Raw genomic sequence first — 27,840 nt, 5'->3', positions numbered from 1 at the left:
TACAGTGACATGTCTGCAGCACTGAAGGTCCATCACTCGGGAATGGAACCAGCAGGACTCCTCCAGTCGCCATGGGGGGGGAGGGCTTTCCTCAGGGACGTGTCCCAGGACACGAACATCGGAAAATGGCTGTGAAAACATTTAGATGAAGCTTTTTTCACTTTGTCATTATTTGTTGTGTGTAGAAGGAGCAAATGGAATTTAATCCACTTTGGAATGTGTGTGTGTGTGTCTGTGTGTGTGTGTGTGTGTGTGTGTGTGTGTGTGTGTGTGTGTGTGTGTACTCATATATGCCATGCAACACATAAACCCAGAGACTTGTCTCCTTCACATGTTTCCTTTGCTTTTAATATTTCCTTCCATTGTCTCTTCTGCATCTCGCTCTTCTCCCCAGAGTCTTCCTCCTCCTCATGGTTGTGTTTCTCTAATGCTTTTATGCGCGCACACACACACACACACTTCAGCAGAAGGACACACTGCCCCGTGCATGAAGCGACTCGGCTCCGCCAGGATCGGGGGGGCTGCACAGCACTGATAACGACACACAATCCCACATAAACACACACAGAATGTGAACAGGTGAGTCTTTAGTGTGAAACTAAATGTTCTGTACACACGTCTACATGGGCCCAGTCCTTCAACAACCGAGTCGGGCATCCTGCCGCTGCTCCCGTTGCCTAGCAACCTGCTGCACTTAGCACCCCAATAACATTTTCTGGTTATTTTGAATTCAAATGAAATGAACTTAAGATATTACAGAATGTCACACAGATGGTTCTCCTTCAGCTTGATTCTTCCTCCTGCTCCATAAAACACAACTAAATGTAAAGTGACGAAGGCGTCCTTGAGGATGCAGCTTGAGGATTTGGGACACAGCTGAAGCTTCATCACAGTGTCTCCCTCTGGTGGTTAGGAGAGAACTGGACTGAGACACTCCGTCCATCTGTTTCTGACTGGGTTTGAATTGTCCAAAAAGGACCTTCTGACGTCTTCTACTAACCAATATTCCTTGATCTCACAGAGCCAAGGTCCTCTTCTCAAGACCTAATTTCCCCAGCTGATTTGATGACGTCACCACATCAGCTGGTCTTGTTAATGAATTTTGATACAGTTCTTGAATGTTAAGTATTTCACTATCAAGCTTCATTTAAAATAAAAAAGTGGTATATATATGTCAGTCCGGGTGTCTTCGCGGGTCTCTTCCCAGGTGAGTGTCACCTGCTGACACGTAAGTGCTGACGTTTAGCGGAGACCCCAGAAGCTAACCTCGGCTAATATGAACACTTTAACTTTAAATGTACTTTAAATAATAACGTGCGCAATTTTACACCGATTTTTAAACGGTTCGGTTTGTTATAAACGTGAGAGATGTAGTTATGACACTGCATACTATTGAATAATGTTCTGTTTGATGACGTTTTCGAATGAAACCCATGGTTATAATTATAATTATTATTAAGTATGCAGTGTCATAAATACATCTCGTGGGGAATTCAACATGCAGCATTTCTTGATGTATATTTGTAAAGGGAAATCTTGTAGCCATTTTAGAACATTATATATAACATAATTATTCATAGTATGTATGCAGAGTCATAACTACATCGATGACGTTCATAACAAACCAAACGTTTAAAACTTGGTTTAAATTTGAGCAAGTTATGGTTATTTAAAAAGTACATGTATCACTACCAATACAGTGTTATGAGTGAGCGTGCTGACTGTACCAAGATGGCCGCCATGTGCGGACGTTCGACTCTGTAGGCCGACAACGCGGACGAGACGTCTATCCTTTATGTATATATATCACGTGTCGTTAACCGGAAGTAGAAAGTGCTTTTGAACCGGAAGGCAGGCGCACCAAGAGGCTGCGTAACAGCTAACCTGCGGCCTGAGCTCGGTGCTTGGAGCTCCTCACTAGCGTCCCCCTGTCAGTCCGAGTGTCTTCGCGGGACTCTTCCCAGGTGAGTGTCACCTGCTGACGTTTAGCAGACACCCCAGAAGCTAACCTCGGCTAACTGCGTTTATTAGTGGATGTTTTAAAACATCAGAGCCATGTTTACGAGGGGACAGGTATAACACACCAGCAAGTAGACGGAGCCCCCAGCTAGCTAGTTCACTTCCGGACCGGGCAACTTTTCAACGAACAGACGGTAACGAGCTAAATAGGTTTGCTTCCAGTAAATATACGGGCCAATGTCCTGGTGTTATACCGACGGTTTTAGCTCTTTTAAAACAGTCTTGTGGATGTTACAGAATGTGACGTCTTTCCGGCTGCGTTGGTTAGCTTCGGGTGCTAGCTGTTTATTTGAATCGCCTTTTATTAGTAGTACGCTTTATTTGATGCATGCGTTCGATTACTGTGAAGTAAGTTACTCATCGTGTTGCAATCTGAAAAGACTTGTTTCTTTTGCCGTGACGTCAGCAGCTGCCCCGCCCCACTGATCAGCTGATTACATCGAGTCATTCATGATCACGTGGTCAACCGTTAAAGAAGCGATTCCATCACGATCATTGATTGTGTTTCAATGTTAAATGTAATATTTGTTTTAACGCTGTAAAATAAACATGCATTCAGTATATTTATGGAACACTACTTTAATGGGTTTTAAAAAGAGTTCTGAGGTTCAAACCCATAACTATTACATTTGATTTTGTAGTGGAAACTGTACCGTTCTTTTAATTTTAAACACGATAAATTCATTCTGTCTAAATTTCCAAATATCAATGTTTTGTTTGGTGAAAACGGAAATGAATTGAACGGAAGTTATATAAAGTGTTAACTGAGAATATGATATTTAACTGAATACATCTTTTTTTGTCCAATTTATATTATTTGAAAGATCTTGATCTGATTTCCTTTTCGTGTAGTAGCGAACTGGTAGAAAACCAAACATTAAATGATTGAATCATCCAGAGTTTTACTGGTTTTATCTCATCAGGCCCTGCCTCTGATCGCTTATTGATCGTCTCTCACGTGGGCCCCGCGTTCGAAGGCCACATAGTAGTTCCTGTTGTAGCTGTAGTTGATGCATGGGGGATAATAAATGTTTCATGGTGGCTTCATGCAGAGTATTCTGTGTTTGATCTTCAGGGGACGAGATGAGTCTTCAGTGGACGGCCGTGGCCACCTTCCTCTACGCAGAGGTCTTCTTCGTCCTGCTGCTCTGCATCCCGTTCATCTCCCCCAAGAGGTACCGAGCTCCTGCTTGTTCATCAGAAGGAGGGGAGTGTTTTGTCTAGACAATTCTTAACCACTATTGCTCGACCTCTGTGCAAAACGTCACAGGGTCACAGAGAGATGGTGAGCAGAGTTCATGAGTGATGCTAACAGTTAATCACATGATCTGCATTTCACTTTCACTACTTGACTTCCTTTCACTCCGTGAGGAACCTTGCTGAGAGGAAAGGACTGTTCCGTCTCAGTCTGTTTCTCATAGCTTCCTTTCATGCTACTGGGTGCATCTGACCTCTATCAGCTGTGATTAACTCAAGAGTCAGAGGACCAATCAGCTCCCAACACAACCTTTGTTTTCTGGTCAATGATTCAACTCAGACGTTCAGTTAAAAAAAGAATTCACAAACTGGTATTTTTAAAATATAGAAGCTTAATTTGCTCTCAAAACAAAAGTGTGTGTGCCTTTCCCCCCTTATGAGTTCTGCAGGTAGGCTTTATGTGTTCTGTGTATATTCATATGCAGCAGTAGATGGCGTCAGAGCTGCAGTTCCCCATCTGCTCTCTTCTTCCTGCTGGTTTCTGACCAGATTGTTTTGTGCTCCAGGTGGAGTAAGATCTTCAAGTCTCGGCTCATCCAGACCATCGCCATCTATGGGAACACCTCCTTCATGGTGGCCATCGCCATCCTCGTCTTCCTGCTCATCGGTACATTTTAGATATTTACCTTTAATTCTCTACGCAGCTGTATTTATTTGTGTTTGTGACCAGCAGGGGGCGACTCAACTCATTTTTACATGAGTCCTAATCTCCTTCAATGCAGCATGATGTTCATTTAGTGAATGGTGGTCCATGTGGACTCAAACAGACCATAAAGCAGTGGATGCTTTAGGCCGGGGCTACACATGATTGACAGGTCTAACAGACGTATAGTAAACAAAAAAGGTGGAACATGTTGAACTAGTGACTCTTCCTGATGTCCTCGTGCACTTTTCTCTCATCTCTCCATCATTTAATTGCCAACAATGTGCCACATTCAGCAGGACGCTTCCAGCTAGCTTAGCATAGCGGTGCTTTAAGTGGTCCCCCTTCTGTTTGACACGTGGTGGACATCCTCTGCTCAGTTCTTCTGTTTTTACTTTAATGCAAACTGCTATCTGCATTAAACTGACTGCAGCACGAGGGCTTCAGGGGTCAAAGTTACGTTAACTACGTAAAAAATATTTTATGGCATTAATCTCGGCCACATGAATCCATCCATTCATCTTCAACCGCTTATCCGGCGTCGGGTCGCGGGGGCAACAGCTCCAGCAGGGGGCCCCAGACTTCCCTTTCCCGGGCCACATCTACCAGCTCTGACTGGGGAATCCCAAGGCGTTCCCAGGCCAGTGCAGAGATATAATCTCTCCACCTGGTCCTGGGTCTTCCTCGGGCCTCTTCCCAGCTGGATGTGCCTGGAACACCTCCCAAGGGAGGTGTCCAGGGGTCATCCTTTACCAGATGCCCAAACCACCTCAACTGGCTCCTTTCAACGCAAAGGAGCAGTGGCTCTACTCCGAGCTCATTATAACCTGGAAGGCCTCCTTCATCAGTCGGACGGCTTCCCTGAGCACCGATGTCCACCACGGGGTTCGAGGGTTACCGCCCCTTGATGCACCTAAGACTTTGAGGCCACAACTCACTGCCGCAGTTTCAGCAATGGACCTTTTGAACATGCACCACTCTGGTTCACTGTCCCCTACCTCCACGGGAATGTGAGCAAAGCTCCCTCATTAAAAATCTTTTGGAGTGGAGCCTCCTCCAGACGTTCCCAGTTCACAGGCACTACACACTTGGGTTTACCAGGTCTGTCCTGATTCTTCCCCCATCCTCTGACCCAGCTCACTACCAGATGGTGATCAGTTGACAGCTCTGCCCCTCTCTTTATCAGAGTGTCCAGAAAATGCGGTCAGATCAGATGATACGATTGTAATATCGATCATTGATCTTTGACCTAGGGTGCCCTGGGACCATGTACACTTATGAACATCCTTATGTTTGAACATGGTGTTTGTCTGTGCATATGCACCAAACAGCATAACAGTTTCCCCCCCCCCCCCCCCACCACACGAAGGCGTAGGGAGGCGACCCTTTTGTCCACCGGGGGTGAACTCCAATGTAGCAGCATTCCGGATCCAACTGATAACACTCCACAAGCTCTGGTTCACCCCCCCCCACCCCACAGAGCCAGCATCTGCCGCCCAGGTCTGTTCAATCTAGACCCCCCCACTGTCTCTGCAGTGCACCCGACCCCATCGGTTTCCTCCACAGGTGGTGAGCCCTTGGGGGTCAGAGTCTTGGGATGCCGGCCCTCCATCTGGGCCTGGCTCTAAATGGGGGCCCCGGGCTTCTTACAGGCCGCGTAGCTCCTTTCCACTTCCGCTTTTTCATAGGGTCTTTTGGACCATTCTTGGTGTGGCCCCTCGCCTGAGACCACTTTGCCCAAGGTAACCCTACCAGGAGCACAAGGCTCCTGACAGCACAGCCCTCAGAGTCTTAGGGTCACACAAACCTCTACAACGATGCGGTGATGGTCCCCCAGGTCACATAGGTTCATGTGTTCATGTTGACCTCCCTAATAGTAACCTGTGGCTCTTGACACTCAAGATGTTAATGTCTCTGTAGATGCCGTCCGTGAGGTGAGGAAGTACAGCGTGACAGAGAAGGTGGATCTGACCAACAACCCGACGGCCATCGAACACATTCACATGAAACTGTTCAGAGCTCAGAGGAACGAGTACATCGCCGGCTTCGCCCTGCTGCTCTGCCTGTAAGACACACACACACACTGGTGTTAGCTTAGCCTAGCATCAATACGTTGGCTAAAGGTCGACCTGTAGAACCCCCTCACTGCTGGTCCTTATGACATCACATGAGTAAGATAAGCACACCCAAGCTGGGAAATGTCAGAGGTAACACATGCGCTGTGAGGGGGGGTAGTAGTGAAAGGCTATATTTGGTGGTGTATGTTGGGTGGAGATATCCGTGTGTGACACACACACACCAGGTGTGAGAGAAAGTGAAATCTATTTTGGAAAATATCTAAACAAAGAAATTAATTTTGTTTACATCATAATTGTTCAGCTCATCAGTTTGTTTCCAGAGGATCAGGACTTTTATTTTGAAGATCCAGACCATACTGAGAGGACTTCCTTGTTGGTGAGACTCTTCTTTGTGTGTTTCAGGCTGCTGCGGCGTATCGCCACCTTGCTCTCCCAGCAGGCCACGCTCATGGCGTCCAACGAGGCCTTCAGGAAGCAGGCGGAGGGCGCCAGCACCGCCGCCAAGAAGTACATGGAGGAGAATGAGCTGCTGCAAGAGGTGCAGGCGCGCGCGCACACACACACACACACGCGCACTGGTAATCTGACCTGTTTTACAGGGTGAAAAGATCACCAAGTCTTTTACTAAAAGAAGAAATTGCTTCATCTGCATGTGACACACACACACACACACACACACACACACACACACACACACACACACACACACACACACACACACAGTAAGAGTCAAAAGTTTGGACACAGCTTTTGACAAACATTGTAAGTTATGAATGAAATCTACAAGGTAACGGCACCCATCTCAACTAAACTATTTATTTATTTATTTTTTCATTATTGGTGTGACCAAATGAGAACCCTCGTACCTTCAACACCTCACACCATTATTTACACATACGCTCCCTCCTCATCACGTTTTGGTGCTTTTAACTATTAACAACAATTATTTCTGGAGTGCTATGCAGACAGGAAGTGCCGTTTACAATTGGAGCAGGGGGGGTGAACAAGTTTACATGATGTCACGACTCATCAGCCAATCAGAGCTGCGGTTCTGTGGTATGAGCAGCTGCATTCTCTCCTTAAAACAGACACTACTGATGAACTATGACCCGACGCGTGTGTGTCCTCCCTCCCTCCCTGGATTCTTATTCCGCTGCAGATGTTTCAGATCATACAACAAAATTTCTAAATGTTTTTTTCAAATTTTGATTCGAACAGAAACTCCAAGACGCTGGTGTGGCGGGGCTGGAGGGTGGAACCAAAGGAGGCGCACAGGGGGAGAGCAAAGGTCTGAAGGAGGAGGTGAAGACTCTCAAGGAGGAGCTGGAAACTAACAGAAAAGGTGGGGGGAGGAGGCGCTAGTCTCCTACAGTGATATACCGTAAAACTCCCAAAATGATACAAAATACAGTGATGTAAATGTTTGGCCGCACAGGGAGGAGAGAACTTTATTTAAACCTTGATGGTTAACAGGGATCTGAGTTCTATCAACTGGTCAAATGTTTAAACTGTTGATAGACCAGGAACTCCTGGTACTGGGTACTCTGCTGATGTACTTTCTGTGTATTCGTGTTCTTCAGCTCTTCAGAAGTCGGACAGTGACGTTCAAGCGATGAAGAAACAGGCGGAGAATCTGACTGTAGAATATGACCGACTGCTGGAAGAGCACAGCAAGCTGCTGGTAACACACACACACACACACACACCCCCCCACACACCAAGTTGAACCAAACTTTTGAGGTGAAAGCGACCAATCACAGAACCCACTTCCCCCCCCGTTGTTCTCTGTCTGCAGGCATCCAGCGACAAGAAGTGCGACTGAGGAAGGAAGGTGGTGTGCAGCGTCATCGTGATGTCACTTCCTGTCTTGCATCAGCTGACTGGTTAAAAAAACAAAAGCAACGAGTCGGCGCTTCAGGAGGAGATCTGCATTTCTGAATAATTCCACATGTGAAATCCAACGTTTTACCGACTCAAAGTCGTGTTAATGATTCTAAGCGATGAATGTTTGGAAGTCTTTGTACGAGTTCAACAAGTTATAAATAAAGTCCAAACTCTGCTGTTGGACTTGTACAAAGTTCCATCTTTATGGAGATAAAAGTCTTTTTCTTTTTGGGGTTTCAGTTTATATTTGATTGTTTACGCTTTACTTTGGTTTTCTGTGTCTCAAAGCTTCTGTTCGTTCCAACTGAACTTCCTGTTCATTGGATGAGCAACAATGTTCTGTGACATCACAAGAAGAAACTCATTTATTAGAAACCTAATGAGGTCCACATGACAACGAATAATTATATTGAAGCCATTTGACTTTATAATCTCACAATGTTGAAGGGGAGAACCGTTTATTTTTAAAATCATGTTCCTCCCCTGTGGTCTGGTTGATGTTTCACTTTAAAATCAGACGTTGTTTTCAGAGAGCAGAATCTTTCCAAAGTCATTCCAGTCAACTTATTGATTAGAAGTTATGACCGGTTGAGTCCTTAAGGTTCTCACTCGTCTGTTTACGTTTATTTCTACGGTTTGTCTGTTTTCTCTGGACTGGTTTGAAATGTTCTGGTAACAGAAAAACTGTTCTGTGTGAGGGATGTTCATGCAGACGGTTTCTACTGTTCAGATGCATCATGGGAACTCTGGTTAAAGTGATGAAATAAATAGTTCTACCGATTTCTTTGTCTCTTATCTACAGAGAATTTGCTAGAAGATACTTAGTATTCCACTCTAGTAGTACTTCACTATTCACAGTATTACTCCTCAGGGTCTAAACTAGGCGCCGTCCTCTTGGAGCAGCTGTTGGTCTGATGCTGGGAAGGGGGGGGGATTTCCGATTAGTCTTCAGCGTACTATCGTCATGACAACGGCATTTCAAACCTAAATAGCCTTCTGTTGGAATGATACCCCCCCCTGCCCCGCCTCTCCATGTGTCCTGTCATTCCCTCCTTTCTCCTGTGGTGAAGTCATGGAGAAGCTGGTCCTAGTAACCATGGAGACGGATTAATTTGTCATGACGTTAGTTTATTTTCCTTGTTGACAGCACAGTGATCACAGCATGGAGACCCACGCAGGGGTCAAAGGTCATGAAACGCCACCAGGGCTCATTTAACAATGACGTGTACACAGCTACTGATCAATACGTCTACTGACGGCTCGAATCGATCATCTCGAGTCACAAACCACAGACCAAATGAGAATGAAGGTTCTTCAACTACAGCTCCCATGATGCTTTGCTAGAGGTAAATAGTGAGTGACGTTTTTTTTATCCCATGAATTTGACACCTTAGGGAGTCTCTTCCCCCCCGTTCAGAAGGAGAGGGCTTTTGGACGGACTGTTTTAGATGTAACTTATATTATTTGGAATTAGTTTCTAAATATTCAATATTTATTAAATTTCTATAATTTTATTTTCAAGACTGAAATCTCGGTGGAAAGAAACATTTTTATTATGTTTATATTCATATTTGTTTTCTGAAAACACTGAATTAACTTAAAAATAATTATTCAGTCACATTTTTTTTTTGATTTGATGTTTTTTATCTTGTTACCAAAAATACAACCCAAGAGAATATTTTGTGCAAAATGTTATTTTTCTACTTTAAATGATATCACCTTGAATAACTTTTAACTTTAAATGAAAGTAATATTTTAGTTTATTAGGATGAAGAAGGAAACAAGTCACCCATTTATTTTGTTGATTGTACGTGACTTCCTGTCATCTCATGAAATCTAACTGAAATATTTTGTTTTTTTGGCAGAAGCACAAAGACAAAATACCATGAAATGTCAGATCTTAACTGTTTCTTTTAGAAGATTTTTTTCTTCTAGATATTTATTTTCTTAATGCAGATTTATGTTCATTTTCCACATCTGACACAATATCCTCCAGAGATGAGACCTTTTCAAAATAGAAGACTCACAATATGCTGTTAGTTTGATTAGTGAAATTCTCAGCGGCACGTGACCTTTGAACTATAATCTCATTTGTTTTAATTAGTAATTATTATCATGCCTCAGCAATAGCTCACTCTTTAATTAGTTTGATTCAAACATTTAATTAACTACCACTCTTATCTCCAATTATAATAATTTTGATTCAAACTTTTTTATATAGAGATATTCATTTTCTCACTTAATTGATATAAACGAGTCTCAACTGGCTGCTGGGATATGTAGTTCTTATTGTAAACTGCATGCTGATTTGTGTAGTTCATACTGGACCAACTGACCTTTTTGAGGTAGCGTTGCTACGGCTACTGCTGGTCTATTATTATCATTATTATTATTATTATTATTATTATTATTATTATTCTGCCTGTTATTTCACCAGCTGACAGATTGTAGAAACATGGTTGTTCTTCCCCTTTAAATAATCATAATCATGAACGGGGGTTGGGGGGGGGGGGTAATTAAGTAAAACACAGAACGAAATAAAATCCTCTTGGAGCACTTTGAAAACCAGAAATCAAAAAAGTAAAAAAATAATTTAAAAAAAGTCCCTTTCTTTGTGCATTCAAAAAACATCACTGCATCAAAGGCAATCCTCGCCAAAATAAAAGCCCCGTTCCCCGCTGCTTGTTCACATTAGCCGGACGCGGTTTAAAGGCCTTGCAGCACCAACGTGTAAATAGATATAAAATATAATACTTCAAATTACATTGCATTAAATGGGTGGTATCATAGATTTGTTTCTTTTTAAATGTTCTTCTTTGCATGTCACATTGTCAATGCATTGATCGGTGTTTAATGCAAATACTTCCCAGAAAGCACTCCTGCAGTCTCATTTGCATAAATAGGTGAAAGAGATTTATTTAGAAAATCTGAAATGAGGTAGCCTGAGGCCAGAGTTTCTTCGTCGCTCGTCTGACTAAAACGTGAACAATCAGCCAGAGATCATCGTCATCACATACTGCATCAAATATAGATAATCAATATATCTGTCATACTCACAAAATAAAAGCCTCCATAAAATAAATCTCTTGTTCATTTTACATTATTTAAAACAATACGCAAGCTTTTTAAAAGCAACATTATCGTACAACAATGTGCAAATGTTATCTTTTTTGTCTCTCCCTATGACAGCTGGATGGTTGCTAGGAGACAGAGTTGTAGACGCGCCCCCACAGACTGCTGATCGGTTGGACATGTGGCTCGAGAGTTAAGACGTAAGGCAACGCTAGGTTGAGTCCTCAGGCTTTCATCGCTCCAGCAGCAGGTTAGCACTGATTATAGCAGTGAAAAATGATTATGGTCAATCACTAAATAATGATAATTATTAACTATTAACTAATAATAATAATTATTTACATTATTTTTTATTATTTATTATTATTTATTAGTACATTCATATTTTAATCAAATTATTAATAATTCAATAGTCAATAGTCAACAGTGACTAGGACCCAAACTGGATACTATCTGTGTTCTTGTTGGGTTTTTGTATATATTTAGATTCAAACACTTCTGATCAGATTCCATTTAGTTCATTCATTCATTTTAGTTTTTCTTTGATATCATTTTCATTTTTTTAAGTGCAAAACAAAGATTTATCAACTACATTTTGTAACTTTTCAGGTCCAAATATTCTGGTCTTATTCTCTGAATGTGAGATAAAGCTTTTATTATTTTATTAGTTGATGTTTGGAGGAGAGCGCGGCGTCTGGTGGGAGGAGCTCAGTGTTGAAGAAAAAGAAGAGTGAGCATCTTATTGGTCTGGGATCAGCACCGCTTCGTTTGGCACTTTAGTTGACCAGAGGGGTCAAAGGTCAGAACCGCGACAATAGAGCAGCTGATCCAGCGTACAATAATGTCGGATTTCTTCAATCCGGGAATAATTATCAAAGATCTATCTATTCATTTTTTAATATAGTGTCCCAAACTCTTTCTGTAAATTCATGGGGGGGGGGGGGTTCTGAACATTCCAGAACCCCCTCATGAAAAGAAGGAGTTCTACACGGGTTTAGAGGTCTGAAGAGGAGAAGATCTCATCCAGAGGCGTCACGCCGACCAGAGATGGATGAAACTTCTGAGCTTCCTGTTATGAGACAAATGACCGCGACAGCCTTCTGGGGTCCGACTGTCTACAACCTTGTCAGAATGACAGCCATCACACACTGTGTGTGTGTGTGTGTGTGTGTGTGTGAGAGAGTGTGATTCTCTTCGTCCCTCACGGAGGAAGCCCGACGTTCAACAGTGTTTTTTACTCTATTTTCTTTTTTCAACCTTCTTCAGCTCTTCCGTTGTTGGACATTTTGTGAAGAAGTCTATCATTTGATCCTTGAAATAGAATAATATGAACAATCCCCCCCCCCCCCCCCCCACCACCTAGAGGAGCAGAGGAGTGGAAGCCCTTTACAGCGAGCTGCTGGTTTGAATCTCGAGATCGTGGATGTATAAAAACTGCCCCGCTCTCTTCTTCTTTTTCTTCTTGTGGAACACGGCGGAGGACGGGAGGCAGCCAATCAGCGGCCATCCTCCGAGGAGCCCCACCTACATGACGCTCTCAAAAATAATGACCTTGTTGTCGTCGGCGGCGGACAGGGAGCTCAGCGACTTGATGTCGGGGGCCATGTACTCCAGGTGGTGGGGGCCCCACACTGGGGTGGTCAGGTGAGCCCAGCGCTGTAACACACACAAAGGATGAACATACCCGTCTACCTGTCCGTCTACTTGTCCGTCTACTTGTCCGTCTACTTGTCCGTCCACCTGTCCGTCTACTTGTCCGTCCACCTGTCTGTCTACCTGTTCGTCTACCTGTCTGTCTATCTGTCCGTATACCTGTCCGTCTACCGGTCCGTCTACTGGTTTGTCTGCCTGTCTGTCTACCTGTCCGTCTACCTGTTCGTCTACCTGTCTGTCTATCTGTTCGTCTACCTGTCTGTCTACCTGTCCGTCTACCTATTTGTCTACCTGGCTGTCTACCTGTCCGTCTGCCTGTTCGTCTACTTGTCCTCTCCGTGTCCACACTGACCTCCTTGAAGGTCCCCTTGGCCCTGAAGAGCTTGTAGAGGAGGCTGACAGGAATGCAGAGCATGGAGGACAGCGCCATGCACCATCCGATGACCTCGCCCCACCATGGGTACACGTACTGGTTATTGTAGGTCAGCGGCTTGTAGTTCACCAGGTGGAACATGAAGATGCCCTGAAGAGGGAGGGTGAACATACATGATATACATGACTCACATGTGTAATTCATGCATGAGGTTCATCTTGAGTCTCACCAGGCAGACACACGGGGTGATGAAGGACCAGCACCACTTCATCCAGGGAAAAGGCCGGTAGCCAATCATCCGAGCCACGTCGTCCATGAAGCGGTCAGCACCTGCAACAAAGTAGAGTCCTCAATAGAATGTATTAATAGAGTCCTAAATACTATGTGCCTCTCCGGAGACCATCCCTGTATCTCGTTGGAGAGGTTGGTGTGTCCCTATGAACCTTAGAGGTGTGTTGTCTGGAGCCTGGTGCTCCTGGTCGGGTTACCCGTGGCAAAGTTGTCTCAGGCGATGGGCCAGACTAAGTACTCCATGGAAGAGGGAAAGAGGAACCCAGGCCCCCGTGTGGAGCCAGGCCCAGGCAGCCGCAACCGGGTGGGCACAGCCCAAAGGAGCCCCTTACCCGATGGGACCCCGATGGGTTCCGGGGCGCTGCGTCGTAGTGACAGGCGTGTCTAGGCGCCAAGCAGACATGGGGGTACCCACAAGAGACAAAAGGGTCGCCTCAATATGCCTTTGGGTTGTGGGGAGGTGGGGGGGACTCTGATTGTTGTCTGTGGGTCTGCAGGAGCTTGGGGTATACAGCCTTTTTGGAGACCCTGAATGGGCCTGCCTTGGGCTCTAATAGGGGACTCCATGGTCCTACTGGACAGGTGTGATCGGGAGCAACGGCCTCTCTGGTCTGAACCCCAGCGGTCATGTGCCAGTCACGGATTGTCCATCATGTTGAATATGAGGCATACTTGCCAACCTTGAGACCTCAGAATCCGGGAGATATTCTAGCGGTCAACGGTGGGGGGGTGGTGCTAGCAGTCTCGACGGGGGGTGGGGGTAGGGGGGTGCTAGCGGTTGACGGGGGGTGCTAGTGGTCGATTGTTGTCCGGGTGAAAATCGGGTGGAATTCGGGAGAAAAGTCGGTCCGGGAGATTTTCGGGAGGGGCTTTGAAATTTCTGAGTCTCCCGAAAAAATCGGGAGGGTGGACATATGATATGAGGATGTGTACGTGGTACTAGAACCTTGGCCACAGATCAATGATGCATTATATAATCGTATATTTAAACATTCTCACTCCAGCTTTAGGATCCAATTTGATTGCTTTGGTCCTAATTCTAAACTACGACATAAAATATCAATCTTTTCATGTCTTGGTGAAGCAGTATTTAAGTTGATGAGACCAGAGGAGATGAAGATGTTTCTCTTGGGCTTCGTTGATCGTTTTGTTTTGTTTGTTGTGGAATAAAATGATTGTGTTTCTGATTCATAAGGTATTCATCATTTTTTTCTCTTTTCTGATCTGATATCTGATTAAACTATATGGACTGTTTTTTATGACTTCAACACACTAAAAAAGTATGTTCTTTTGCCGTGGATTAGTACTTTTAGTACAGTAGGACTCTTCAGCCCTTCTTCAACAAACTAAATTTCATTCTATGAATTAGTCTTTTCACTTTCTATGACTTTTTGTATTTACATTTTCATGACGTAGAATGTTAATACAGTACTCTAGTTTTATATACTAATATTATATACTATAATATATATATAAGTATATATAGTATTTCATAAAGAAGTAAATATAACCCATAGTTAAAATGGCTGAACTGTGACCTTTATATACAGTGACATCAGATAACTATTCGCACACTTATTTCCAGAACGCACACACAGCCCTGAAACACGACACTGCGTGTGTGTGTTACCGACTACATCGTGACTAGGCAGCACTTATTTAGTTTGGCTTTCTTGAAGAAATTGTACTTTCTCGATTCTTATTGGTCTGGGTGTGTGTTTGTGTCTATGTGCGTGTGTGTGTGTACCGTAGACCCAAGACACCACGATGCACTCCCAGAAGGCCTGCCACAGCAGAGTCATCCCGCTGGCCGAGTAGTAGTCAAACAACTGGAAGACGTACATGCCGGCCTGCAGAGAGAGACATGGGGGTCAAATGATGACATCACAACTGCTGTCATTAGTGGTCTGGTGATTTAGACCAGAGGTGTCTTTCAGGAGTCTGACCTGCGTCACCATTGAGAGGTCGATGATGAAGCACAGCGAGCAGCACACGGCCACAGAGATCTCCCTCTTGTAGCGGTACTGCTGCTTCCCAGGGAACAGGTCCAGGATCCCAGTGACGAAACCCTCCACCCCGACGAACTGGAGACATTGAGAGCGTTACTGACGAGGTCGAAGTGGAGAGGAAGAAAGGAAGGAAAGGCCCGCTATGACGACGCTAACCTGCCCCAGCTCAGTGTGTCCAACTGTCTAAGTGATGCCGGGCAAGGCATTATGGGACAAAATGAGCTAATAAGGAGCTAATAAAGGAAGCATTGAAGCACCTTTGCTATGCTAAAGGAGCTAGTAAATAAAGCATTGAAGCACCTTTGCTATGCTAATGGAGCTAGTAAATAAAGCATTGAAGCACCTTTGCTATGCTAAAGGAGCTAGTAAAGGAAGCATTGAAGCACCTTTGCTATTCTAAAGGAGCTAGTAAAGGAAGCATTGAAGCACCTTTGCTATGCTAAAGGAGCTAGTAAAGGAAGCATTGAAGCACCTTTGCTATGCTAATGGAGCTAGTAAATAAAGCATTGAAGCACCTTTGCTATGCTAAAGGAGTTAATAAAGGAAACTTTGAAGCACATTTGCTATGCTAAAGTAGCTAATAAAGGAACCAGTGAACCTTCCCAGCCCTTGGAGGACTGTTGGAATGCTGCCCTTAAGGAGACAGATTGATCACCTGACTGTCGAGTCCCAGCAGCAGCAGCATGAAGAAGAAGAGCGCGGCCCAGAGAGGAGCCACCGGCATCAGGCTGACGGCCTTCGGGTAGGCGATGAAGGCCAGACCAGGACCTGATGTAGTAATAATAATAAAGATAAGTATAAAGATACTGCTGCACGCCCTCACAGTCAAACTGCCGTCCAATCAGCAGCAAGCAGCGCCTACTCTTCTTAAACTTTAATTTACAGGAGAATGAAGATAAGTCACAAGTCAGCCGGTGAAAGGGCCTGTTTAAACAACACACACACACACACACACACACACGCACAAGCACGCACACAGACACACACACACGTTTGTATTTATATTTATAGTAGCCCGCTAACATGGTGAACAAGGAATAAATGCGCCTCTGAAAGTGTGTTGCTGAATATAAGTTTGTGATGTCACACCATGTGATGAAAGCTATTTATAAACATCCAGTTGGCACAGACGCACACACACACGCACACACACAGACTGAAGTAAAGTTGAGTGAGTGTAACGTGTGCTCGTAGGAACTCAACACTGCTTCAGGGGTCAGAGGTCATGTTTTTAACATTCAGCCCTCGTGTGCACTTATGGTCGAAATGCACTTATTGTAAGTCGCTTTGGATAAAAGCGTCAGCTAAATGACATGTAATGCAATGTAATGTGTGATAGCATAACATTTGTGACTAGTGAAACATCACCTGACTCGGCGACCTGCGAGATGTCGACTCCCTGCTCGGCGGCCATGAAGCCCAGAATGGAGAAGACCACGAAACCAGCGAAGAAACTGGTCCCACTGTTGATCATCGCCAGGACGAAGGCGTCTCTGAGGGACGGGAGACGAGAGGGTCAGTGGACAGAGGAGCTGACGTAGCTTAGCAACGCGTCTCACACACACTCAGCAGGACGTACCACATCATAGTATTACTACTTTGTAGAGATACTATCATCACAAATCCATTTGAGTGCACACAAAGGACACACAATGTACCTGTCAGTCCAATAGTACATTTACGACTGTAGTAGTAGTACACGTCTAGTTATTTGACCTTCTATTTCAACTTCACTACATCTCACAAGTACTGCATGTACTTGTGAGATGTAGTAAAGTATAAAGTAGATGTAGTATGTTATACTTTACTACATCTCAGAAGTACATGTAGTACTGTACTCCATCTCAGAAGTACATGTAGTACTTTACACTGTACTCCATCCCAGACGTGGAGGTAGTACTTGTAAAGGGAGCTCAGTACTTGTAGCAGTCGTTGTTGAAGCGGTTGTAGCTGCCCAGCGCCGTCAGAGCTCCGAGGCCGATGGCGTAGGAGAAGAAGATCTGAGTACCGGCATCAATCCACACCTGAGGGTCAGAGGTCAAAGGTCAGAAGTCAGAGGTCAGGGACCATTGGCTTTTTTTCTGGTTCTGGTCCTGCACCCACCTGGGCCTCCCCCAGCTTGGACCAGTCTGGTTTGATGTAGTACATGATGCCGTCGTAGGCTCCAGGCAGCGTGACGCCTCGGACCAGCAGGATGACCAGCACCACGTAGGGGAAGGTGGCTGTGAAGTACACAATCTGACACACACACACACACACACACACACAGGAATGTGGAGGGTCAGCACCATGGAGAGCGGTCGGTCTCAGGTTGAGTCGAGTTTCAGTCAAATCACAGCAGAGGACGAGAATCCCCCCACACACACAAACTGACACACACACCCACATACACACACACTGACAAACACACCCACACACACACGCTGAGGTAGTTGAGTTCATTGTTTCATTCATAACCCTCCTGACTCTCAGTCCCCTGCTGACGATTAACAACAGTTTGTGTTGGCACTGAGACCCGTGTGAACGCTGCTGACTTACACACACACACACTGAGGTCTTTGAGTTCACCGCTTCATTCATAACTTGAAGAACCTATTTGTTAAAATGAAACTTTACTGAATAGCCTTTAATTGTGTTAAAACTGTGTGTGTGTGTGTGTGTGTGTGTGTGTGTGTGTGTGTGTGTGCTTCTGATGATGACACTATGAACACAAAAACTTATGTGGTAAATACTACTAATACTACTCAAAACACACAGTACACATACAGTACACATATAGTACATAGACTACCCACAGTACACATACAGTACACGCAGTACACATACAGTACACACACAGTACACACATAGTACACAGTACACACAGTACACATTCAGTACACACACAGTACACAGTACACACAGTACACACAGTACACACAGTACACAGTACACACAGTACACATACAGTACACACAGTACAAATACACTACACACACAGTACACAGACTACCCACAGTACACAGTACACACAGCACACAGTACATACAGTACACATACAGTACACACACAGTACACACACAGTACATACAGTACACAGACTACCCAAAGTACACACAGTACACACACAGTACACAGACTACACACAGTACACACAGCACACAGTACACATACAGTACACACACAGTACGCAGACTACCCACAGTACACAGTACACACGCAGTACACAGACTACCCACAGTACACAGTACACACAGTACACAGACTACCCACAGTACACATACAGTACACAGACTACCCACAGTACAAAGTACACACAGTATACAGTACACACAGTACACAGTACACACAGTACTTCTCCCTCTGACTCAGTCACGTCCCACTGCAGTCGAGCTGCCCTCCCACACCACAACCAATCAAGACGCGCCACCTCACAGCCCCTCCCCTTCCTCCTCCCTGTTGTAGCCACGGCAACGCTATGGCCAGCCATGTGACGGCAGTGTGAGTGTCACCGTCACATGGCTGGTGAGACTCACACACACAGTGAATCTCAGCAGCGTGAAGGTCGAACTCTTAAAGGAACAGTCACACATTTCTTCTTCGCTGACCAAACCGGCCGTTCTTCTTCTTCTGTTTTAAATCAACCTCCCGCTGGTTCAAAATGAAAGAACAGCGGGCCAGCGCTCTGCTCTCTTATTGATGCAGCCGCACAGAAGCCGATCAATCAGCTGTCAGGTGACCTCTGACCTTCAGCCGCATTACATAAATGACCCCCAGCTGTTCAGCCGGCCCGTGTTCTGGAATGTATGACATTGTGGGGACTTAACAATTATGATCACGCTAAAAATTCCTCAATGACAACAATGTGACAAAGCACAACCTGAAACTATTGATTAACAAAAGCAATATGTGACAAGTTGGCAACATGAGGTATTTAATACACAATCACAAACCTTAAATTAAAAACACAAATAAACAAGTTTTGAAAAGATTGGGACCTTTCCTTTAGTGTTTTACACATTCTAAGGTTTCCATCAACATTTCATCTGACTTCTGTAGCTGGAGGCTAACAAACAAAACTAAGTGATATATTATTTAGTTGTGTTCTTCAATTGGTGTGTTTGGATTCCTAGTGACGGAAACACCATCCGTGCTTTGTGAATTAACCGGATACGAGTTCAAATACAGCAGAACTGGAATAAAAAAGAGGTCTAAAGCTTGTGTGTGTGTGTGTGTGTGTGTGTGTGTGTGTGTGTGTGTGTGTGTGTGTGTGTGTGTGTGTTTGTGTGTGCGTATGTGTGTGTCACCTTTCCGGTGGATTTGACTCCCTTCCAGACACAGAAGTAAACCATCACCCAGACGGCCATCAGACACAACGTTAGCTCCCAGTTGAACTCTCCAGTTTCACCCAGGCCGGATGAGATGTTGAGCACCTTTCTCCTGCAGAGAGGGAGAGGACATTGTTTACATCACAACAACAACAACAATACTGACTACTGTAAATATGTGTTCATGCACAATTATGAACATTAGATAAATAGCAGCAATAATACAGTAACAATAACAACTTTATCCCTGTGTGCGTTCATTGATTTGATCAAACTCTGTCGCCTTGTTAACTGCTTGCAGCTGCATTAGTTAGCATGCTAAAGATAGCTGTGAAATGGCCCTCCTGTCGCCGCTGCATTTATCCTGAAACGTCTGGTTGCTGCTGGTGACCCGATGTCTTCTCACATGGACCGAGGTGACTGCCTTTGATCTACAGTTGTTCAGCAGATTGAAGAAACCTCCCTCTTCATCCTCCCCGTTTTCACAACCCAAAGAAAACACAGCCTGACCCTGGAACCGGGACCCAGAACCCCGACCCGAGCAGAACTCACTCCCAGAACTCAATGATGGGCGACTGGGCGTTGGCCAGCTGGGCGCAGGTCATGTTGCCGCCGACAACGGTGGCGTTGGCAATGCTGCCGTTGACGCAGTCCTGGTGGCGGAAGTTCTCGATGCAGCTGGGCGTGTTCCATTCGTTGTCGCAGGTGGACCAGGGGAGGGTGGAGTTGAAGGACTTGATCAGGTAGTAGAAGCCCCAGGCCAGCACCATGATGTAGTAGGTGTTACAGAAAAAAACGATCACCATGGAGGAGTAACCGAGACCTGAGGAAGAGGAGGAAGAAAGGAGACAACAGGTTTTCTCCATGTCAAGATTTTTCACAGAGCAGAAACATGAAGAAACTTTAGTGAAGATGAAGAAGAACAGGAGCACAGGATAGATTATAGAGAAAGACCTAAAATGAAACCTAACCGAAATGACTCATGTTCCGTCCTCTAGAAGTCAAACATGTTATGAAGCAAACAAAGGGAAAACAAAATGGGGCCCAGAATCATGAGGACAAACTAAGATCACTGTCCTCACATGTCCGTCTGAACAACAACTAACACAACTCTTACAGCTGTACCACACTTGGTAGGTGTGGTCTAATCCGCCAGTTTGTCTCTAACACAACGGATGTTGTGATGAATCTACGTCGCTGTCCTTGGTGCTGAAGTAGCAGATGGAGTTTTCATTTGAACTTCTTATCTGAGGGAGATTTAGCATTCAACCTTTCTCTTCAAAATAAGGTTAGGGTTAACAGAAACAGAACCACCAGGATTGGAAGCAATAGTTAACAATAGTTAACAGAATCTGATCTGGCGATGGATTAAAATAAAAGTCTGACGATAGTTGAACTTCTCTGGCTGATCAGCTGTTGGTCTTCAGGGTTCGAACTAAATCCACATTGAGCCTCGCGTGTTGACTGTTGGCGTGAACTTGAGTGAATGTCAAGGTGCAGCTTCGTCTACACGCAAGTTTAAAGGTCGGAGGGAGGTCCGTGTAGTAAACGGAGCTAATGACACCGAGTCATGTGCAGACGGCTGATAAACTCTTTATAGAGCTTACAGAGATATGAGTGTGTGAGTGTGTCAGAGTGTGTGTGTGTGTGAGTGTGTGTGTGTGTTGCTGGTAGTTTTCCAGCCGTGTCTGGAGGCACGTAGAGCAGCAGGATCACAGATTATTGCGTCCAGATAAATCTCCACAGAAAGCTGGACGTGTGTTTGCAAAACTCACCCTAACATCAACAGTTACCACGGCAACGCAACTTTATTGATCTGACATACTTTCATCCAGAAAAATGTTTTTTTTAGGATTGACAATATTTGAAGTGAGGAAGCAGAGGGAAACACATCTTTAAGAACGTGGGTTTGGGGACAGAGGATGTCACAGGTCTACAGACTATAAAGCCTTCTGAGACAAATGAGTAGTTTGTGATTAAAATAAAATGAAAAGTTCACAGTAAAAGATGATGACTTTTTTCTCTGCCAACAAACAAAAGCAAAAAGGCATCAAACAGCCTTGTGAAATGTTTAAACATCTTTCAATCCAACAGCTTCCACTGTACTACGTAGTACTATATATACTACGGCGTCTTTCCTCATCTGAATTCTTTTGAAACACCACTGTCCTCTGCAAAGGACAGGAGGCTGCGTCCTGGACAGGACGCTGCGTACTGTACCTTTAAAAAGCGGTGCGATGTTCCACACGTTGATGCTGCCGGCCTTCATGAACTGACCCAGAGCGATCTCCAGGAAGAAGATGGGGATCCCACCCACGAACACGATCAGCAGGTATGGGATGAGGAAGACACCTGCCGGAGGGCAGGGGACACGGGTCAGAGGACGCAGAGGACATTAAGATCAGAATAAACAAAGGAAATGTCCTCTCCTCCGGCTGACACAAACACAACAGAAGCTAACTGGGTCATAGTGCCATCAGGAGCTGGCATGAATGGAATCACACTGAAATGATAGGAGGAGGGAGGAGGAGAGATAGGAGATAGGAGATAGGAGCTAGGAGCTAGGAGCTAGGAGAGAGAGGAGGCTGTTACATAACAGCTGCTGTTACTCTTAGACAGAAGAGAGACTCACGAAAGTCCCTTGAATCTTTTAGTAAAGCTACTTGAGTCAAAACATCAATGGTTTGATTCTCAAAGGATGTGACTACGTGTTCATGTGTGTGTGTGTGTGTGTGTGTCACGGTGTGGGTTTGTTTCCTGTTTTATTTTGTAGTTTTGTGTCTTCCCCTGTAATTGTCTGCCGTGTCCCGGATTGTCTCCAGCTGCGTTCAATCACCTGCACCATCCCAGTGTATTTAAGCCCTGTGTGTCTCTTGTCTCTTGTCACGTCATTGAATGTCTGTCCTGAATGACTTTCATGTGTTTTGTGAGTTCCTGGTCCCCGTCCTGTTTGCGTTATTGTTGTAATGAAATCGTTTTGTTGAACTCTACATTTGAGTCCTGCGTCCGCCTCCCCGCTGTGACAGTGTGTGTGTGTGTCTGTCTTTGTGTGTGTGTGGTAGTGAGTGGTGCGACGAATAGAAACGCACCAAAGAAGTGTTCATTTTGGGGAAAGTCCCTGCTAACATAGCTTAGCATGACAACACTGCTTGTGTGTTACATGTACACACACACACACACACAGGCTAAGGCTAAGTGGTGTAATGCTGTTAAATTGTCAGTAACTCAGTGTGGATTAGAGCACTTCTTTAGTCAGCTGTACACACACACACCCGCTGTTGAAGTAAAGAGACAGACAGACTGCAGTTAGCCCGCTAATCTGCAACGCTACAGTTAGCGAGCTAAACTGGCTAATCCGAGCTAATCCCTGACTGATGACAAGAGCATGAACTACCTCATCATCATCATCATCATCATCATCATCTCAACCATCATAATCATCATCATCACCACCACCATCATCATCATCATCACCACCACCATCATCACAACCATTAACATCACCACCACCATCATCTCAACCATCATCATCACCACCACCACCACCACCACCATCATCTCAACCATCATCATCATCTCAATCATCATCATAATCACATCATCATCGTCATCACCATCTTAACCATCATCATCACCACCACCATCATCGCCATGTAAACCATCATCATCATCACCACCACCATCATCTCAACCATCATCTCAACCATCATCATCACCTCAACCATCATCAACATCATCATCATCATCATCAACATCATCATCCCCATCATCATCATCATCATCATCACCATCTCAACCATCATCATCATCACCACCATCCTCCAACGCTTCATTTCTCTTGATACCCAAATGTACCTCTAATTCAGCTGCTGTTAGCATGCTAGCATGCTCTTGTTAGCATTAGCCTTCACGTGTTACATTATTATTTTATTTATTTATATCCTCCTGGACCATGAGACTGCGAAACCCTTCAAAGACCACTGGACCACCCGCAATGATCCCTACTTCTTCTCTTGAACCACTTAAAGAAACAAAACCTATGGAAAATCTTACAGAACTACAAGGAACCTTCTACGGGGCATAATGGACCTCTTCGATGAACACTAGAAGCTCTCGACCAGATGGGACCGCCAAAAGTTTCACTGGAACCTTCTCGGAACTCCTCCTGAACCTTCAAACTTCTACTGGACCCTTCAAAACTATTTTAGGATCACTGGATCCCCATAAGGACCCCTGACACCACTTCATGGACCTTTAGAACCTCCTCCGCATCTCTTGGAAAGGCCCAAAGGAACTTTTCTCAGCCACCTCTGGAACCTCCACCAGAGAAGGGGGAGGAGCAGTGAGTGCTGCCAACAGGATTAAGAGATTACAGGTCAGTCCGGTTAATCTGTGATCCACGTGGCAAAAGGGATGACGATGTTGCGCTTGGCGTCCTTCCTCGTTCACACTCAGCCGCCATGAGAGAAAACCCACCAACCAGAGTCCAGACCAGACGAATCGATGAAATCAACAGAAATCAATTATTTAACATGTTGGCAACAAATTTCATTATCGATTCTTACATCACTCAATGAGTTGCGGAGAAGCGGCGGTTATCGTTGACAAATATATTTGTGTGTGTTGTACTTTTTAATCCTGTCATGTACGGTAGTCTAGTGCACATCTACTGTGGGTTTACGGTAGTTGGTGTGATGCCTGTAAAAGGAGACACCTTGTAAACCATTTAACTAAGAAGCCTCTAATGCATTTATTTACAAATGCCATTTTAAATTCATCTCATAGCACTTGGTTATTTTTTAGCTGTATAGATTTAATTAACTTGCACTACAACGATGGTAATAATTGAATAAGTAAGCTTCAAGGGAGTGATGCGTCTGGGTGTGTAGTATAGAGAACAAGTTCTGATGTAAAAACAAATCATGTTAAATTATCTAATTTGTTTTTTCCTTTTATAAACTATTATGTTCCAGAAGAAACCTGTACTTTCTGTATACGTATTTTTGCAATGTGAATTTGCAGTTCTGTTTTAGAATAAAGGGTTGGAAATCAAAGCTTTTTAATGCTGTTTGTTATTTGATTCATCGAAAAGATAATGAATCGATTAGCAAAATAAGCGTCCTGAGGTCGCCTCCTCCTGAGACTACGTCCTCCTGAGACTACGTCCTCCTAAGGTGACATGTCATTCATCGACCTCATGCATCACTTGGGCTGCAACTCTGATGTCCCGTTCTGTGGGATCCTTTTATGCGGTCGAAGGACGCAGCCCCCCATGGGGCGGTGTGGAGGACACATCTGATCTATCCAATGAGGCCCAGCATATCCCATCATGCTGTGCGGGTCCGAGGAAGATCTCTTTATTCAGGATGGAGGCAGGCGAGTCAACAGCGAGGAAGAGTTCACTTTTAAGTAATATAATTCACTTGAATATCTACAGATATAAATGTTATAAGATAATAAATAACATCACATCTTAGCTTATAAGGTCACTGAAGTTTCGTGCCGTAGGTAAACGATGTCGTGTTTAAATACAGTTGGTTCTCACAACTTATGTGTTTAAGACGTGAGAATCAACTGCTCTTAGTTAGAACTCCGTCATGACCATGTGTTTTATGTTCTTCTACATCAGAGAGATTCTAAATCACTGAGTGAGCAACAGAGTCGTTACTTAGTTACAAGTGAACTTCAGACGCACACACACACACACACACACACACACACACAGCAGCAGAAGAAGAGTTACAACCTCATATCGTCTTTATACTCTGTGACAGAAGAACAGTGTGAACTCCTTCTCCCCCCCCCCCTCCTCCCTGTGAGAACATGCAGACCTCTCCCGTCCTACTGTGAGAAGGAGACCTTTCCAGTGGAGAACAAACATGTGTCCTCTCAGCAGAAAGAGGAGAGGAACCCTGCTGGGACATCAGACTGAGACCAGAGCGAGTCCGTCCATCAGTGTCCCATGAGGATGTCTCCTGTCCCTCATCAACACTTGCTGTGGTCTTTTAATTCATAAAGCTTGAACAAGGAGGGTGAAGAAACATGTTCCCTCAAGGTGTTTCAGTATCAATTTGAAAAAGAAAAACATGGATCCATTGAGGACAAATAGGATATTTCATATCTGTAAAGACTACTTTATTTTGAAGAGGCCGTATTATTACTCATTTTAAAGAAAACACTTAATAATAATAATTTGACACAAAGATTTGTTTTTCTGTGCATGCACGCACGCACATACGCACACCCACGCACGCACGCACGCACACGCACACACACACGCACACGCACGGTTGAACCTGTTGCTGCCACTCAGATCACGCTAAGTCCCGCCCACTCCTTGCCCTGTCACTCAGACGTGGGCTCTCACCTCCTCCGTTCTTGTAGCACAGGTACGGGAACCTCCACACGTTCCCGAGTCCCACCGCGAAGCCCACGCAGGACATCATGAAGTCCATCTGCCGCGTCCACGTCTCCCGCTCCGGGTAACCGGGACCCGGTACCGGCACCGCTTTACCGGGGGGCCCGCCGCAGGAGCCCGGGGCCAGCGGGACGAGGCTGCCGTTAGCAGCCGAGGGGGGGTAACCTCCTCCTGCCCCTCCATTGGTCAGGAGCAGGGGGTTCTTCTTGGTCTCCTCCAGGAGAACCAGGGAGCAGGAGGAGGCCGGCAGGGTCTGCTTCTCCATTCCCGGTCCGATTCGGTTCAGAACCGGTCACTGCTGGGTCTGGTCCCCAGGTGGGTTCTGGTAGGACACCTGTCTCTAAAAGTCAGCTGCTCTAAAGTATTTAGGTTCCCTTAAGTAGTGGACCAGTAGTGGACCGGCCGCACTAGTTCACGCACAACGTCCCCTTTAAATCTGCAGGTTCTTTATAACCTTTAATGCTGGTCCTCGTCTGTCCTACTGGAGCGGAGTCCCTTCGGGTCCCGTCAGAAGCGGAGGACTGAGTCCGGTCACGGGTTTCTCCTCCTTGAGTTACAATAAATATTATTGTTATTAATATTATTATTATGATGATGATGATTCGGAGACGAGGACGCGATGATCCACAATCTGTTTTATTTATTTATCCCGATTAGTGTACAAACGTAGAATGTTCTAGTAATAATCAGGAGACATTTCTGTCCTTCGATCCAAAATGAGAGACACGACAGTGAAAATAAAAAAAACAGCTGATAATAAAAAATAAAGCGAGTTAAACCGGCGCGCGAGCGGCGACCTTCAGAAACAATCCACAAAACACTTGAATGTGAGTCTGAAGAAGCGCATGAGCGCGGAGAGGCACGAGGAGGACGCAGAGGAGCGCGGGGGCGTCGGGACCACCGGAGACACCGAGCGGCTGCAGTCCAGAGGCACGTGAGCGCGTCTCGGTCCTCTGTGAAATGTCCCGTTGGCGGAGCTGCGAGGTTTTTAAGGTCCGTCCGTCTGACCCGCGGCTTTACAAGGAGACGCTGCTGCACTGCCTGACGTCACGCGCGCAGCCCCGCCCCTTCGTCTCTCCTCTCTGTTCCTACGTCATCAGGAAAACCCCTCCCTCTCTTTCATCACGAGGCGCCCTCCCCCTAAGACCCCTCCAAATTTAATCTGCTCTTGTGACGTCACAGGAGTACCCCCCCCATCCATCTACGCATGCGCGCGCCGCCACACGCACCACGCAGTCTATATTTCACTGTGTTAAAACGTATTATGTTTCATGTCGCATTTATAGTTATATAACATCAGTACTTTAATAATTATATTTTAATATAAGAACCATAATAGCTATTATTAAACACTAAAAGTTGTCATATGATGAATTATGAATAAAAAAAAATGAATGATGTTTCAAGGTGAACATTTTAAGCTCATTAGAAACAGTATGAATAATGTTCTGAAGAACAAGAAATCAAACAACACAACCCTCCCTCACAATTCCTGTGTTTTACAATTATAATTGATGGGATTTATTTCATACTTTTTAATCTTTCAGGTTCTTTCCTCATAAGGAAAGTACTTGTTTAAGCAACATTTCTGTAGCCTTTTTAACTATGAGCAATAACTTCATGTTTTATTTCAACGTCTTTTCGGTGTCCTCAGCGAGGCTTGTTGTTGTCTGTCGTTGTGCAGTAAAACTATGCTTTAAGGACATGAGAAGTCATCGAGACTCTAAACCAGGGTGTCAAACTCATACTGGACCATTGAAATCATAGGGGGGGGGGGGGGGGTGGAACGACCCGGCCCCCCTGGTTTAACATGAGCTTGCTCACGAAGTGGACTTT

The 27,840-nt window shown here is 44.9% G+C and overlaps 2 protein-coding genes across 2 annotated transcripts; one reads left to right on the top strand and one right to left on the bottom strand.

Annotated features, from left to right (window-relative positions):
• Positions 1–1,817: 1,817 nt before the first annotated feature.
• Positions 1,818–8,661, top strand: bcap31 (B cell receptor associated protein 31). Its single transcript, XM_037479804.2, has 8 exons — positions 1,818–1,964; positions 3,095–3,194; positions 3,783–3,883; positions 5,840–5,984; positions 6,400–6,535; positions 7,216–7,339; positions 7,578–7,678; positions 7,793–8,661. The coding sequence occupies exons 2-8, from the start codon at positions 3,103–3,105 to the stop codon at positions 7,817–7,819; spliced, it is 726 nt and encodes a 241-aa protein (XP_037335701.1). The 5' UTR covers positions 1,818–1,964; positions 3,095–3,102; the 3' UTR covers positions 7,820–8,661.
• A 3,634-nt stretch (positions 8,662–12,295) lies between these two features.
• slc6a8 (solute carrier family 6 member 8) lies at positions 12,296–27,076 on the bottom strand. The gene is made up of 13 exons (XM_037479784.2): positions 25,954–27,076; positions 21,807–21,938; positions 20,139–20,409; positions 19,566–19,698; positions 17,383–17,517; positions 17,200–17,303; positions 16,648–16,772; positions 15,935–16,047; positions 15,217–15,354; positions 15,018–15,120; positions 13,209–13,309; positions 12,959–13,129; positions 12,296–12,609 (listed from the first exon to the last, which is right to left on the bottom strand). Exons 1-13 carry the CDS (start codon positions 26,267–26,269, stop codon positions 12,478–12,480), a joined length of 1,974 nt encoding a protein of 657 aa, XP_037335681.1. The 5' UTR covers positions 26,270–27,076; the 3' UTR covers positions 12,296–12,477.
• Between the last annotated feature and the right edge of the window lie 764 nt (positions 27,077–27,840).

The sequence above is a fragment of the Pungitius pungitius genome, chromosome 1 (genome assembly GCF_949316345.1).
Source record: "Pungitius pungitius chromosome 1, fPunPun2.1, whole genome shotgun sequence".
Classification (NCBI taxonomy): domain Eukaryota; kingdom Metazoa; phylum Chordata; class Actinopteri; order Perciformes; family Gasterosteidae; genus Pungitius; species Pungitius pungitius.
The sequence above is the reverse complement of the archived record's forward strand: the minus strand, read 5'-3'. Positions and strand labels throughout refer to the sequence as shown.